Source organism: Varroa jacobsoni, unplaced genomic scaffold (genome assembly GCF_002532875.2).
Source record: "Varroa jacobsoni isolate VJ856 unplaced genomic scaffold, vjacob_1.0 contig00636, whole genome shotgun sequence".
NCBI classification, from domain to species: Eukaryota; Metazoa; Arthropoda; class Arachnida; order Mesostigmata; family Varroidae; genus Varroa; species Varroa jacobsoni.
Genome location: NW_019214504.1, coordinates 54183 through 71880, shown reverse-complemented (window position 1 = coordinate 71880; position 17698 = coordinate 54183). Strand labels below are relative to the sequence as shown.

The 17698-nt window shown below is 44.8% G+C and overlaps 1 protein-coding gene across 5 annotated transcripts in view; it reads left to right on the top strand.

Annotated features, from left to right (window-relative positions):
- The window catches only part of LOC111271456 (uncharacterized), an 81502-nt gene that overhangs the window by 37922 nt on the left and 25882 nt on the right, over positions 1-17698 (top strand). For all 5 annotated transcript variants that reach the window (XM_022852261.2, XM_022852258.2, XM_022852257.2 and 2 more), the window contains exon 3: positions 2377-2549. In XM_022852261.2, the coding sequence (XP_022707996.1) occupies positions 2377-2549 (173 nt within the window). The remainder of the gene's footprint in view (positions 1-2376; positions 2550-17698) is intronic.

Here is a 17698-nt window from a genome sequence, read left to right as displayed (position 1 = left end):
TTCATATGTAGTTCTCGAATTTGTATCCGCTCGCATTTTCAGTCCAGGTAGGTGGTTTTTTTTTGCCGTCGTGAGATGGTCAAACTCTGTTAAAAGTTTACTGCTGGGACCGCATCATCGTGAAAACCTATTATCCTAATACTTTACAACATAAATAAATCAACTGCTGTTATTGCCAGAAAGGTCACGGCGTCTCTTATACGCTGAACTTGGCGATGAAGTACTACCGTTTCGATTTACGGTCGTTTGTTGATCCCTCCCCATGAATTTCCACTGTAGCCGTACGACGACTCACTGGCGGGGGCCATCAGTTTCAATATTGTTTATTATTTGTTTCGTCCATTAATCGCTCAGCCAGTAGCCATTAAAGCGACGGCGGCAACCTAGATTGCCGGCGTCGGTGATGACGAGGACGCTGATACTGCCATCGACTCTCCTACGACTATACTGATAATGATCAAGTTCATTATCATTATCTTGATGGCGTTTTCTCTTTCCCGCTCTATATTTGTCTAGATCCGAACGCCTTTTCCCCATCTTTCTCGCGGAAAAGTCTCCGTTCAAATGAATCAATAAACGAACTAGATGGTGTGAGTACACGTGTATGCCTGTGTGTACAATGGGGAGGCAGCAGCTGCGTCCGAAACGTGAAACCGCTACTGAATTAAGTCGCCGCCGCCGAAGCCGCTGACTTGCTTTGTCGCCTCATAATTCGATTCCCATTTGGAATTATTAGGATATCTGCCCATACTGCCCATGTCGCTGATCTGGCTGGCCGCAGCTAAACTGGGAAAGAAGTCTTTAGCTCTTCGTTCTGATCACTCGAACGGCGGCAGCGTTCGCGGTTCGCGCTCAGACTTTGGCCTCTGCTCAGTTCCTGGCACAAAGTAGTAGCAGCAGCAGCAACGCCATTGCCGACTGTCTCGACTCACAAATACGCTACCGCTCGCCCACTCAGATCGCCGCTGGTTCCATAGTTTTCACTCTCTCGTTCTTTCTTCTGGTCCTTCGTTCGCCCTTAATTGCTAATAAAAATGATGACCGAAGGAAAAACAACGACGGTCAGCGAGAAACGCTACACGACGGGCCTTCTGTCTGTTTGTTTGTTTGTGTTTATCGCAACGTGACACTGCAGGTCGCAGCGAACCAACAACCAAAAACATGGTCTTTTTGGGTCGGTTCTAAGGGATTTGCAAGCCTTAACTCTCAATTTTTACTGATTCTGTTTCTTCAGATCAAATCCGTCGGCGACTCGATAGACGACAAATGTTACACGATAGTAATCGAATTTTCCCGTAATGGATCCAGCCGCAATTGAATATTTGATCATATTCAAATAGACGAAACAGATGATTGCTAACAAACGGATTACGACAGCGACGACGGTCGCAACGAAAAGGAAAGGGTGCGTGTCAAGGGAGGAATAAGAGCATATAGGACGATGTCATATAGGACGCAGAGATGGGCACGTCGAACATATCTGATTGGATGGGGTCGGTCGAGGGCGAGTTCGGTATTTTGGATTATATTTTGCTTAACGAGATCATCGTATTGTCTGTTACTCGTGCAGTCGGCCATTGATGTAAAGGAAAGCGTTATATCACACTTCACTAGCTAGAAGCGACCGGTGTGCCGCCTGCAAACGTAAGATTCAATAACAGATAATCAAATGAGGGGAGTCAATCGAAAAAAAAAAAAACATAACAAAATTGATTCTAGCTCGATTCGTTCATTGGGCAACTTTTCTCCACTGCAAGATATCCCGTATGAATGCAATTGCCCGTTAAACTACGGTACTCCATATCCAATTCTGTACACGTATATATCTGCCGCGTCGCCTTCCATCGGCTGTTTGCTTGCATACGTATCTGACTGGTTATCGCTGAAAAACATTGCTATTTTATGAAGCATTGGGCAGTACGAAGTGAAACATTAGTTTCATTGAACCCCAGCTGGGACGCTCTTTTCGAAAAACAGACAGACGAAACGATTGCTTATGGTCTACAGCTGGGAAAAAAATACTGAATTTGTTTCGAATGATTGCCCAGATGGTCTGGTTTATAACATTGGCATTTTCTGCTGTTTCATAACAATGTTAGGCAATTGGGGCTTTGTGATCATAACCAGTGGTAAGGAAACGCGAGGCTGGGCCAGGAGACGGCGGCCGGAACTGCACTATCCAACCATAGTCATGCGTTCAATGAAATGTAGACTGTTAAGGCAGAGTTTTCTACGAGAGGATGAGTTGTATCTTCAGAATCAGTCAACCATCATAAAGTCGACTTTAAAAGCACAGTGGTACAAAGTTATTGTTCGATTCTTTAGCCAATTTTAAGTGAGCTAAGCGACCTAACTGTTTCTTGCTGTTTGTTACAGACGGCGTCAATAGTATGGGTGAGACGAAGCGACAACGGACGTCGTACACGCGTTACCAAACGCTCGAACTGGAAAAGGAGTTCCACTTTAACCGATATCTTACCCGCCGGCGGCGCATTGAAATCGCGCATGCGCTCTGCCTTTCGGAACGGCAGATCAAAATTTGGTTTCAGGTAAGAAATACGATTTGACAAATTTCGAACATTCTGTGGGTCGTATCGTAAGCTAAGGATAACTTCAACCTTAACTAGACGGGAACCTTCCATTGAGTAATTAGGCTATCTCGAAAATGAACCCTGAGCTAACCAGATAGCTCAATGTAATAGATAAGCTACATAATGTGTATAGGCTAAGGTGTGTGTACGTACATTTGTCCTACTTTTATCTTTGCTTGGGCAGGATCAAGTCGAATAGAGGCAACAGTGCCGGTGTTCAAATATTAAAACTGATTCGATTCACTCGTCGCCCGTATAAGTGAGGAAAACCAATTGGTCCAGACAAGGACAGTAAGCTCCAGCCGGCCCTGTCGGAACTTCAGTTTTGCTTGAGGAGATTATCGGATTCATTCAATATACATAGATGCACCGTTTTATCATTTAAGAGTAGTGCCATATCTCGTGACTCTCGGGCTCATCCGGTTCTATTGGGCAACCTAAGCTAGGCGCTCTACAGAAAGTTTCACAGTGATAGGCGTCCTCACTGTTAGCCTGTCGAAATTCATAGAGGCTTGTGCCGTGCGCACGTTTGCCTTCTCGTAATTATCCACCCATTCCTGTTATGGCTTGCGCAGACTGATTAGGCAGACGTCTGAAAGGTCCAATTAAATACGTGAAACGATTCTTACCAAGCGAAAACAGAACTAGTTGGTAACTGAACAACATAAATCATTAGTTAACAGACTAATATAAATAACATCGTGATACAATTTCGTAGTAGGGTGCGCTTTACCCTTGCGGTTTTTACACGTACGGTACGCGTAACGTATTTACTGTGCAATCGTTGCAACAAAGTGACGTGTATAGTCGTTCTCAATCATCAGAGTGTCACAAAATTAACTTCACTGTAGTTTGTTCGTTTTTCAAGAAGATACTTAAATTTACCATGGTAGTTAAATCTGCATCAACTCTGCTATCGAAGACAGCACCTGATTGTCTGGCACAACTTGTAAACCACACGTTCGGATTTATCGTGTAATCTCCTCCGAGAATCGCTCTGTCATCACACTCTTTTCTCTTGAAAAGTTTCCTACGACTGTCGATAGAGAGGCAGGCAGGCAGGCAGGCAAGCCGGCCGACCGGCCGAGAGAGGAAGTAGCTTGTAGGCCCCATTTCTAGGCCCAGGTCTAACGTCTATTGCTGGATTGGTGGTCACGCTGATACAAGTCGCAACTAGGAAGGATGAATCCGTAATCGCGTTCGACCCCAGCCTCGAAGCGGAAGTGGTCTGCAAATGACTGATTGCAGGTGGAGAAGATGTAGGGGAAATTAGACATCTCCTTATCAAATTGGCTATTGCAATGGATGGACTCGCTGTATCGGACCGCTGTCATCTTTATCAGGCTAACAACCATAACTGTGAATACATAAATGGTTACGAATATATTTTTGTACAAACCACTGAGGATCACGAATTTTCAACCAGGCATCCCTAATGATTCGGTTAGGTCGAATGTTGATAGTGTGGTATACATAAATATGTATTAGGTGTTGAGACTAGAAGGATGTTGCATCTTGTAGCTTTACAACTAAAGGATAAAACATAATTTCATTAACAGTTTTTTAAATATGATGATTTTAAAGAACGTTCGTACATGTTCGGATCCATCTGTTTCACCGACGTTGTGTGTTGGTTATTTTGCGTTTCCTTTTTTAGTTACGAATTAGTTGACATACGAATAGGTATGTTATTTTTTCTATAAATGTGTTCTGTAGGTTTTGTACGGTAGCCACTGCATAGTAATAGAAAAGAGTCTTGTAGAGGGAAGCATCACAAAAATAAGAGAGTTCATCACCATCTGCAGCCATTCGTTGAGCATTACTTCTTGCTGATCGAGCTTAGGCTGAACTGAAGCACTTCGCCACCCTAACAGGCTCAAGACAGCTTCCGGTTCTAGTCGGCACGAGAAGTCGACTGAATCCTATGCGCCGGTGGTTATTCTGCTAACCCGCCCTTGGTTACTTTTGATCGTCGTCTCTGTTGTCGTCATCGTCATGGTTCTCCTTCTGATCATTTTGCTGGTGGGGCCACGTCAGTGTCCTGCTCGCAACACACAGTGGGCGACAGCCGTTTGTCTACCCCCACTTGCATTGCCTGCTGGGCCCTCTACCCATCTAAAGATTGCTACTGATGCTTCTACAAGCTAGTCCTGCTATTCTGCTGTTTCCATTCTGTTCCTCTTAGTTGCGTCTTCTCCCCACGACTCGACAGCACCGGCGGTAACAGCGGCGTTGCCAGTGTCATCAGCGATAGCAGCAGAAATGGACCATGTATGGCCGGCCTTTGAAGTCGCTGCAGTTTGGCGGCATTGGCAGCAGCAGCAGCAAATGCGGCCCCACGCTCTTTAGTTCCGTCCAATGTATCCAGAGGGTGCGTTGAGGGGAGCTGGGGTTTGGGGGTTGAGGTTTATGGTGGGGTAGTCGCTAAGGGTGTTCGCCCTCGTCCGAAGCTGCTACTTTTGCTGTTGCTGCTGTGTCGACAGCGAAGCACAGACTACACCATCTCGCTGTCAGCCAGCCATTGCAATTGCGGTCTTCATCTCCCGGTCTCCCTGTCGTGGTCGTCCTGTCAGCCCTTAGCTCAGATCAACTCAACCGCCGGTCCTGGCAACCGTTCAGTTTGCTTGCTACAATCGCTCAATGGCATGATACAGTGCACTGGCGGCAGCGGAGAATACGGATATTCGCTGCTAAAGTTCGCTGCGGCTGGTCGGCATTTGGCGTTGACTTTCCCTGCTGTTCATGTCGAGCAGCAGCCGCTCAGATCGACTCCATGATGTTCTTGCAGCCGATAGCAGTGTAGGGCCAGTAGCTGCGCTACGGGGCAGACAGGAGCGGCGGAGACAAGAGTGGTTGTAGTAGCATCAGCCACCGCCACTGGCGTCTGTTAGAGCTTCTTCCTCTCTTTTGGCCTCCAACAGTCTTCTTCTGCGCAGCCGCCTTGCGACCCGCAGGCCCAGAGGGTGGAGCAGCTCTTGGCAAAAGCAGCAGCTGATGGGCTGGCACACGCCACGATCGCCGAGCAAACGCGGTGGTGGTCCTCTGAGTTCCCCACATTTACGCCACAGCTTGGACCAGCCCGGGCAGGCCGCCATACAACCATCGACATATATATACACACATACATAGACACGCTCACCCATAGACGAAAGAACTCCGGTCTTCTTCTCCCGGTTGGTCCCCGTTACGCTCGTCTTGAACGGCTCGCCCTCCTGCCAATGCTATGCGCGATGTGTTGTTCCTTTCTATGGCCGCAGTGTCTTGGCATCGACCAAGAACGTACATCGACCAAGAACAACGACCCGACAGGGAGCGACTCACAGGCACCCAGACACTCCTCGCGCCCGCAGGCGAAGAGGCAGGACCATCGCACACACTTACTTACAGAACCGGTCCCGCGTACCACAGGGACTCACATAGGCGATGGTAGAACAGGCTTCAGCCGGAGAGATCCGCTTGGCCCAGAGTTGCCCTTAGGGAGAGAGGCCGAATGTGCGAGTGCGAGAAGACCCCTGTGCCATAATCGAGGTAGAAACGACCATCGCATCATCGTCGGCTGGGCCAGACTGAGAGACGGGGCCAAAGCGACGCGACACAGAGTGTACTAAGTCGACGGGTAGTATGGGTCTGTCCGCCTGGGGATCCTCTGAGAAAGGGCCTTTTTCTCTAAAAACACGTTGGAGCACTACGGAGCTACTTGAGGCCAATCGAGTAAATGACGACAAGCGCGACACTGTCGCTTGCACGACCGCTATCGATAAAAAAGAAGGGAACTATGCCCGTCCATGGTTATCATAATTCACGTACGCCATGGTAGGCATTGTACTAACTGTACATTTTACTACTAGAAGATCGTGATAAGGCTGGTGTTCACCGATCTGCCACATGCTGGGTATACCCATTTAGTCGTAGCAAAAGCATCCACTGCTTCGCAATATGCCTGTTCTATTCGGTCTCCATTCTCCTCCAGAACTTGTCGTGGTTATAGCTCAATGGAAAGCCCTTCGTTGCCTTAAACAGGCTCCGCGCTAACTATGGGCCATTGTCCTCGCAACCTACGGGTAATCCTTTCGTAGTAACCGTTTCGTTAAACTGTCTGTACTTTATATATAATTTCCTTGAGGTCTCTTTGTTTCTTTACTCCAGCTTTACCCTTCGGATTTGCTCTTGCTTACTGCTTACCCCCTCTAATCTAAATACCATTCGCTAATAATCGAGGGAATTGTTCCCGCAAATTGCAAGCAGGTAACAACAACTGCGGTGGCGAGACTAGCTCTGATGTTGCCAATCAAGGCACGGAGATACTGTTGACAGCCCTATAAGGTAGGACTTAGTACGACGTGCGTTTCGCTGTAGTACAGTGGCGTGCCGCATGATAACCCGAATGGATAACATGACAAAAACAGACATCAAAAGGAACTTACAAGAATAAATATAAATAATATTGTATCTAGCTATTGCAGTAGGATCCTACAAATAGAAGATCAATCTTTTAAAAAGATGATAGGTAGAGCCCACTAAACGAGACTATTTTTTAAAAGCCAATATTCCATTCTTTTTTTTTTCAAAGTACGTCCTATCAAGTTACCTTTTGAATAAAATACAACTTACCTACACTTACTTTGTGTCTTGGTTGATATTACTTCGGGAACTGCGTGACTACGTGATTGGAAAAACTACGACGTTTGAAAAGCCACCTGCTACTTTCTGTGTTGCGAATTTGAACCAATTTATTGCAAGTAAATAACTTCAAATAATAAAGTACATAAATTATCTAAACGTTAGGGATTATCTGAGTAGAGCTAGAATTCAGCCTTTTCATTAAGTAAACGCTAACGGGCTAGCGAAGCGTTGAAAACAGGTTTAATTCCAGGGCAATGTATATACAATATTTGTTAGATTCAATCAAACACCATAGCAGAATTCGAGAATTAGAGTTAAGCTATCGGCTCGTCCCACACGCTAGATTCTAATTACAGGTCCTGGAACTTGCGGGCAATGAAGCCTACTACCATGAAGGGTTTAGTGCTATAAGAGCTGTATCAAATTCAGCGTTCATTTTGCAAACGAAAACGTTCATTAGTATTTATGAAAAAACAAAAAAAAACTTCACAGGGTGGCAGGTTGTCTCGTTAGACTGGTAAAGTAGTTCCCAACTGTCATATTCAAACAGACATGCGGAGCAATGCCGAAATAAATGAATCAATCGGCCTAATAACTAGAATTAAAGTTTAATTGAAAATACACGATATCTTCAAGAATACACGGTACGTGTACGGGGCACCAAACACGCGTACTGGTTAACGTTCTCCATTATTCGTGTTTATTATATCACTTAACTAGACCACTGATACTGTTACAAGTTCCGCAAAAATATTTCATTCTGTTATAAAAATGTCACCCTCCGTCTGATGTAACGCTAACGCAGTTCTAGACATAAAATTCGAAATACTTATTTATTACTTCCCATAACTGAAGCTTGCCCTGAGTAAAAGTTTGGATAATCCATGAACCTTGAAGTTGGACAATCTTCAAGCGCGACTAGTGCTCTATGTAACCTACTACGATCCACCGATTTGAAACTGTCATGACGCAAGCTCTTCTTTGCGTCCTATAAGTACCTACTGAAAAATATTTAAGCTAAATACTAACAGTAGGAACTGACAATAGGACCGATTCTAGTTTAGCCGCGGGTCCTATTTGGTTCTTTTCCGGCTTATTGATATGCTTTCATTCAGCGGGTCGTCACACTCCGTTTCAGATATAGGTAACGTAAGAATGTTTAGCTAGTATCACTCTGGTGCTCATGGAGAGCTTAACAATAGTAACTAGGTGTAACACTTTTCTCAAGCAAGACAAGTATTCGTTGCACAATTTATCCCTCGAAACAATCATCGTTCTCGTTCCAGCTTTTAGAGTTGACGATTACCATAGATGCCCCCGTTGGCAAAACGTTTCGTAATGACGGCTGAAAAACTTTTTTCCAGTTTTTGTATATTCTTCCTATTAGCTACAATTGCATGCTAATGCAGACGAAGACTTCCCTTTACTTCCAAAGCCGTGAGGTAGCTATGAAGAGTCGTATGGAACGAAGCAGGATCTGTGATATTTTTCTTTTGTAAAGTTACGTGATTTATCGAACATATGTTTTCTGTAGGAATCTATCTCCGTTCAGCTGCGCTCAGATGGCGCAACGAGACAATAACTTAGTTGTTGGCCATACTGAGACGTAGCAAGGAGCGATTTGGAATTCCATCATGATACCTTTTCCAAATTACAGATGCACGTATTGTATGAGAATCTATAAGTTGCGTATAGATTTGTTTCTTGGCTATAATTTAACAGCGGTTATTTTATATTCTTGCAATCATAGAATGGGAAAATGACGCCCAGGATGATGCACTATGATTGGTTTTGTTGCGTACTATTCTACTATGGCTAAATAAAGAAATCGTATGTAAGTTGTTTAAGTAGATACACCGTTATGCTGCACACAAATGGGCTAGCAGCATTTCCACCGTTATGCACCTGTCAACAGCTGGACCGGGACAGGCGAATAGGAACTAGTAATTGTATAAACTTGATTGGCACGGTTTGTGCCACGTAGCCTCCAGTTACAACAGTCAGGGGATCTTCCGCACTGATCCCCTGACACAAGAGAAGCTCGCATCTAGAGAAGAACGTTCTCCTCCCAGACCCGGTGGGAGAGCAGTGAAGATTGGAGTAACGAATCATTATTATTATTAATTATGACTAAAGAGTAAATGAGTGGATGGACTTAGCTTTTATACACTACCTAATTTTCATCCACATTAACAGTGCTAATGTCGGATTAGGCAAAAAAAATCCGACGCAGTTGAAAATAGGACAACAAAAGTTTTGGCGAAAGTGACAAGTTATTTGATAATTGTACTCTATAGTATCCCAGTGTGTAGAGTTCAAGCTAGCACCGTCTTTCTGTTCAAACAAAAAAAAATATTTACCTATAATAATTGTATTTAATTGCGGCGACATTGTACTTTGCGTTGCAAGTTGGCAAAGCAAAACTATTAACGGCTATATATATATATATATATATATAGATATGGGGCAATTTTCGCTAAGAGGGCAAAGACAAACTCAACACGCGGATATATCAAGGTAACTTGTCTATATTTTGAAGACAGTCTACAAATAAAATACCAGCAGGGTAAGCTCGTGTATAGTACGCAAACTATGTGCAATATAGATGTAATACTATATATGTATATTGTTAATAAATTTAGCACTTTTAAAGTATCGATGTGAAGTATAAACAATGTGCACATCTTACATCGGTAATATATCTATGAACTAGTTTTATAAGCATTATGTTTTGTAATAAAACGTTATTATTATCGTTTTACACAGAGGATCGTATGATAATGGTTCCTGCGTCGTGTGAAAAGTCGGATTTAGCAGTAAGATATTGTTCCTGTCACAATAGAAAAATGGGGACAAATAAAAACGATATAACAACGAAAGAGAAACAAGCTTCCTCCTTCGGCCTCTCGAGAGTAGTTTGGCCATTTACCTAAACATATAGGAATGAATGAATTCTGATGAAGAACTAATCGGGTTATGCCGACCAAATGTGCTTGACAACATCGAACTTGCTCCGTTCGTATGTCTGGTAAAAGCTTATGTGCTCAAAGAACATTACCCCTAATATGTAACGCATTCCCAAGTGATAATCCGGGGGGTGAGATCTGATTCACTACGTTAAACAGAAACGCGTCGTAGAACCAAATTACATAGAAGCTCGAAATTTCTAACGTTTACATTCTACTCCTTTGTTGTAGATGACATGGTACCCTACAACATTATCTATGTTAAGTCGACATTTTCCCGTAGTCAGCAATTCAGCAGGCTATCGTCGTTGTAGCTTTGTCTTCCTCACTAACAGCGGCACAACTGCATCCGGTGTCTGTTTAGTTTTCTGGGGTCTAGTGTTCGACCCCCTTCAAACTTACCAGTTACCGTTCACCCCCAGGGGAGTAAATGGCAAAATGAAAATGTTGACGAGACGCAAGTTACAGGCGTGCGGAAAGTGGAGAGCAGTTGGAGGCGCGCAGGATCTAGGACCCGCTCTCCCATCAAAGACCGACTAGAGCCGAACAGTGAAAGGGCTCATGTTGGGGGTTAGAATGAGCAGTCTCTAAACAGGCTGTTCCAAGCTCTGCTTTCACTTACTTGCTGCACTCAGTCAGGGTGCGGCGACCATGCGTGAGATAGCATTCTCTCCCAGTAGCCCCCATAAAGTGACTCGGCTGAAGGCAACTTAGCACTGCGACCTTTTGGAGAGCTCGCGCTAACGCCACCGTCTGCGTTATCGCTAGAAGCCACCCAGCGCCACAGCAACGCGTGCAGTGCATTTAGGAGCCTCTGTAGCCGCTGTTGTTGCTGCGTGCTCACTCAGCAACCGCTGCTATTTCTATCAGTTGCTGCAGGAGTAGTCGTCTTCGTTGGCGAACAGCGAATGTACGTAGACGTCTATACTCTTCCTCTCGTTTTCACAAGAGTCACAAACGTCATCAACCCATCTACCGTTTCGGTTGGTCAACCATTCGTTCGTGCTGTCTGTTTTCGTTACAGATGTCAAGCATTGCCCCTGTGTGTGTCTTGGAAGCATTGTATGATTACCCCTTATTATGTACAGGCTTGCCCTTAACTGTTTGTCTTTCTCGTTCACTGTTGACTTCCGTTCCAAAGTTCGACGAACGGAACTGTATGAAGGTTGACACGATGGCGAAATATAGTTGCTGTTGCCATAGAAAATAGTTTATGATGCTCACGTTAAAAGAGTACTGATTCAATCCGTAGGACGCAAAAAGTTAGGTCATTTTAGTTAAGAAACACATTTTTGCGTTTTTAGCTGGCCGTTGCAATGCTTTGACAACTGTTCAGCGTGACATAGTTATTTCTTTCTCTATACGAATTTTGTCAAGAGGTTTACATCTGTAGCAGGCCTTATCAGGCGAAGTTCTTTCAACCGCTTTAACTCTCGCTGAGGTAGCATTGATATTCACTGATTTGCTGGCTACCGCTGGCATCGTTTCTGTGTTGTATTGATGTTACGCATGTACGAATCTAGATCATCGCTGGCTGCACGTCCATTGCCGCATCGTTGCACATCATCGTTTCTGCTTGCTTAACGTAAGTATGGATGACTGCCTGTGACATAAAGCTCTCCTTTATTAAGTTATTCCATAAGGTCCCATAGGAGTCGTCCCATTAGTTTGCCATTCTGGCGACCGTTTACCTTTTATCATTTCCAATTGTGAAAAGTGTCTGTAGTTGTCGTACCATATTGGCGACGACAAAAAAACAGAGAGGATCAACGAAAGGGCCAGTAAAGCAGCTCAAATACATGCTGCTACCTACCAGGTTTAGTGCTTTACTACCAGGTTTTGTTGTTCTTGTTGTCATTGCCTTGCTAAAGGCCAGCAATGGAATCGTTAACGAAAAACACGAATGATCTGGCGGAAGGATAGCTTGTGATGATGATGCTTACACGCCTCTAATAAAATCGATTTTATTACGGTACGGGGTAGTGTCTTGACTTTTTGCTTAGAGATCTCTGTGCGGGCTAGAGGACTCTCCAACCATACTCAAACCCTTGCCTGCCTTGCTTGCTGATTCAAAGATAAGACACGGATTAATGCGCTACTGTGGGTAATCAGTACTGGAAAATATGGGAGGCTGAAACAAGCAATAATAATGTTGTTGTGGCTACCGCCGCTACCGCTTACAGAGAGGGGGGGCATCGTTCGATCCCGAGCTAGCTGATTTGCGGAGCCAGATTTCTCGGCCTACCGTAGCAGCCTATCGCGTTGATGGCGGAGGCTTGCAGTGGTTGTGGCATTGATGTCGGCTGTGAAGACCTCTGTGGCACAATACATTGTAGAAGCCAATCGAGGAGACTTCCGCTGTGAACGTTTCCGGTTGTTTTCCCCAATGGGTCCGGATGGAACAGGACAGCCGCAGCCGGGTGACCGCTGTCGCCTCGACAACGGTTACTGCTTCCTTTGCTGCTCCTTCTTCAAGCAGCTTAGGTAGTAAATTGAGGCATTGACAGTGGTAGCAGACCTAGTGCAGACAGTTTGTGGCACGAACGGAAGGAGAGCCACAGCGGTGCATAACTGTTACCCCAAGGTCTCCACGCTGCTTTCCCTTTGTCATTGTCGTGTTGACAGGGGGTTCATTCGCAGCGGCTTGGAAGTTGATGGGTAAAAGAGACATAACAAACCTCTAAACCTCCAAAGTCTACCGTGCGCTCTCTTCTTCATCGGAAGCGATCCCGTCTGTTATTGGTAGAGGTACACACAAACCTTCTGAAACCGGTAAAGCCTGTAAGAAGCGACAGAGTCTCCTCCGTACCCACTTATTCTTCCCTAAAGAGAACGACTACTCTTTGGTACATCCAACCCTTAAATTCAGAAACCTCAGAAAGATCTGAGGCCTTTGTGCCATGCACCACTAACTTAACAATCCACTGCTACTTCCCTAGTCGCAAGATCGCAAGTAACAGCAACCAAAGGGGCGGATCTTCCATAGCGAGAGGCGCATCTCGTGCAAGGAATCTTTCCGTTTCACGTTTGCCTCACTTAGTCGCTTCGGACTGACGTTGCTGATTTCCGTAGGACATATTCTGTAATACAAAATCTCCCCCGTGTCTTAACTATGCTTCTGTATAATTTCCTACTAAGGTGTTTGGCGTAAGTTACACCTTTTCTAGGGTGCATCGATTGTGAGACAGGCTGGCACCCAGAACAACGGTAGCACTCACTTTAATACAGCATAGTAGGCATTTATGGTAGTACCGTAGGAAAAAGCTTGGGACGCCGCTGGACAAAACGACAGGCATTTCGGACGAAGTTATAAGACGAATGGGGCAAGTCTCACGAGGGAATGCTGAGTTTTGGTTGAGCGACTGGATTTTTAGTCGGTGGCACGGGACATCTATCCCTTAATGGCCTTGGGCCCACGATGGTCTCGGGGAGGGGCCGACAGCAGGAATGGCCCGTCGTTTTCTGTTTGACGACGGCGTCGTGTGCCTGCAGGCGGCCCCTGCGCTGCTCGCTCAGCCGCTTGTGGTGGCACCGCCAACCAGTCGCCAGTCAGAGGAGGCAGCTGATCCAGGGGAAAATCTCTGACGATGGCAGCCACATATAACTCGTGCTGCTTGCGGCTGCGGCGGTTCTGCTGCTGATCGTCGTTCTGTTCCTCCCGTTTTTGCTCATCGTCGTGGCTTTCGAGGGAAGCCCATGAAGTGAGGGAGCGCCGTTAACGGGAGGCTGGAAAAAAGAAAGCGGGTCTTCGTTCCCCATTTTCGCCGTCTCTTTCCACCGCTGTCCTCTTGGCCTGTCACTCACAGTTCTTGGCTGCTACCGCTGCTACTGCGGTGGCGGCAGCGAGAGTAGCGACGACACCGACAAGGCCCGCGTTGGACAAAAAGGCTATCGGTGTCGCCGAACCTCGCTGATGCTGCTTTGCTGCTGCCAACGAACAGCACCGCTGCTATTAATGTTGGTGCCATTAGTTCATCAACGCCAACATTGCAGGCTAATCGCTGCTATGGTGGGCGCGGTCTTCGTTATTTTTTTAAACTTTGCGTTTCATTCGTATCGTTAACTTCCAGCTTTCACCCTTTTTCCCACATAGGGCACGTGACCATGTACTACTTCTAATGTGGGTCATGCATTTGGCTTGCCAGCAGACTCACTAGTGACGTGTCTGACCGAAGGTCAAGCAAAAACGTTGGAAAAACCAAGCACCAAGAAGGAAAACGATCAAAAGACCGATAATCGAAGCACCTCAAATGGTCAGAACGACCAACTGCCTTCTGCTAACGATTTTGACGTAGTGGTGTCCTTTCTCCCTCCTCCACCCATTACGCTGGTCGTCATACGTATAGTTGTTCTGCTTTGCTTGTTTGTCATTCAGCATTTGCCTTTGTTCACACAAACATAGAAGAGCCACGGATGATTTGGTTCGGTCGTGCCACCAGAGTGGTGGCAAAACAGAGTTCGTGTCGGAGCTTGATGGCCTCAAAAGAACGGTTCGAGTCTAAACCGAGAGCCAACAGATCTCGACCCTTTCCATCTTGGCTACCCCACCGCCGCCAGCACCACTATTACTGCCACAGCGGTGCCACCCGACCTCTCCTCCTCACCCTTGCGCCCTTACTCACTTTTAGACGTTTGGCGTTGGTTCGTTTCCCCTTGATTTTCGCCTGTTCGTCGTCGTCGTCGTCGCCCGGTTCGTTCGACGACGTGAATCACCCCCTGAACGGCGCATTTCAGCGGCTTCGTCTTGTTCGAGTGGCTCCGCCCCCAAAGCCGGTTTTAAAGAGGGTGGGGTGGTTGGCAGCGAGGCCGCCTACTAGCTTGAGAAGCGAGGCACAACTAACAGAAACAGGCAAAGCCGCGTAGCAAATAACAGCCTGATCATACAGAGGGCAGTTAACGGGAATTGCAATAAACTAAGGAACTCCCGTCAAGCTCTTAATTCCCAATCCCTGTTGGCCCGGCGAATCTTATTTTTTCCCTCAGCCATTCCCAACGAGAACCAACAGTGGATCTGTATCGCTCGATGCAGCCTGCTCCGCGCCAACAACTGATAGCAGAATGCAATGGACATACATACACAGACCGATATATATATATATACATATATAGCCCATCCCCATCGCGACCAAAGTTCTAGCGGTTAAGGCATAGTATATAAAGGAAGCAAAACATTCTAGAAACGCTGTGATAGTTGTTAGCATCGACGCATATGCTATTCATACAGTATGTGTAGGATATCACACGAATGCTTTTGAAAAAGGCCTAGTCGCCAATATAGACAGAAAAAAAAAAGACTAACCTGCGTAAAAAGTAACACTTTGTTTCTCAGATGGGCAACAAAAAATGAGTTCGAGTGGCACGCCAGTGAAAATGGATATATAAAGATTGCCAAAGATTGATTAAACATGATTTATATTATTAAGCTTTAAGCGTCAAAAGTCCAGCTAACGATTAATTGAAAGGCAAAGCTGAACGACCGTTACCGAAATCGATTTACAATTTTTGAGTGGGCCTACTTATTACATATGAAATTCTGATAAATCGAACTTTTACATACACACCTTGCTGGCTGAATGTGAACGTCTACTCTCATTGTTATAGTTATAAGTTGTGAGAAAAAGGCACTTCTAAATAGTTTTGTCTAAATTTGAACTTTCCGGATGGTAGGCACCGATCGTGTAATCACTGCGCGATTTAACTTGCATCTTAACTATTTAATATTAAAAAGAATACTTCTCATCATTAAACTGGCGTGAACTTTTTTTAATCCTTTTTTTTTGAACCCTCAGTGACAACAATTAGATTTACTAAGTCGAAACAAGATAACGTTCCTCCCTGCGGTGCAGCTCGGAGGAAGGAGCCGTCTATGTAGCATGAGAATTTCGAAATTCAACTATTTTTGGAATTAGTCTTAACTAACCGGACAGCCGAAGAAGAGCGTTTTGGCGTGCATCGTCGTACACGTTTGAGATTTTACCGCTTTTTTGACCAACAATGTACATCTTCGTGAAGATCTCATGCAAATCGCAAATTACCATCGGCGTTTGCTTTCTATGAATAAACGTACCACAAGAGGCATCAGCACAAAACGAATTTTCTCTTAGCCATTATCTGTTAGGTGCCGTTGCTTAATGTCATCCGTAAATTTCCGCTCTCTGTAGCTCTATTATAAAAGAAAAAATGCTTCGTGTTGACAGAATATGCATCTACAACAAGTTGGACATTGAGCAGCAACACTGCGCATTGATGGGAACGATTGCACACCTTGTTGCAAAAAATGCACACTAACAACGTAGGCTAGTAGTAATACAAAGGGACGATGAAGATACCTTCGAATACAATAATAAAATGTTCTCCTGAAAATATCGGTACGGTATCCGATAACTGTGTGTTTTTCTTGTTATAAATATTATCACTTTCACCAATTAAAAAAATCCGCTATCCCAGAGGCTATAAAAGAAGCGCGGGAAACTTCAAATTAGAAACCTTTATACATAAACTGTTTACATATCATGTAGATGCGTCACACCGAACGAGAGAGAAATAATTACGACATGTCTTAATATGTTTCCACGATACAAGGCGTGCCTCTTTCCAGGCCATTAGAAAATACTAAACATTGCACGAATCACGTGCACTACCTAATTATAAAAGCAAATAACATCGTCTTAGTTTATGACGACGTTGAGCCTAATTTAGAAGGGGGTCATACATTTCATATCTGCCATGCCACGGTACTTAGGACTACCGTGTAGCTAGCTCATTCGGTGAATTCATATTCAAACGTTTACCAAATCTATCTTGAACTCGAATCAATTTGTCAACTTAATTAGTTTATATAGCCGAGGTATATTCACTACTTCTTCTAGAAGAACTGTTTTTACTTAGCTGGCCATCTTGTTACTGATCAACGTTGATCTTTTTCCTCTCGGTGATAAATAGATGGCAAATGTAATGATGAAAATGAACTTTGGTAAAGCACTTGAGCAAAGAGGAGAGAAAAATATGGAGAAAAAGAAACCGAATTCTAGTCGATCAAAAGTTGTCTGCCGTACCCATCGTTATATGAACGAGCGACGAGCAAGAAACCGAGACGAAGTTTAATGGCACGTGATTGCTGCAAAAAACCACTATCTGACTTAATCCCAATAGTAGATGAGTACGCACAGGGACCTGCTGCCTATAACTAGACTGTGTTTTCGGAGAGTCGTGTCCTGGAAATGACGGCGGTGGTATTATAAGGTCAAAGGATAGCTATTAGCACTTAAACAAAAACTTTGAGGAGACAAGGTTTTTACGACTAGGCCATGGACACAAAGCTATTCTTTAAAAGGCCAGTTTGTGAACAAGATAACTACCCTTATATTTCATGTGCTCTTCTATATACCGTTGCAATGAACAAAACTAAACACAGTTGCGTCTTATAGGCGACAATGGTCAACTGGTGAGGTGCTATTGGAAGAACATAACTGAGAAGTCTGAAACCTACTTCTGGTCCTAATTAGTCAGTAATAATTA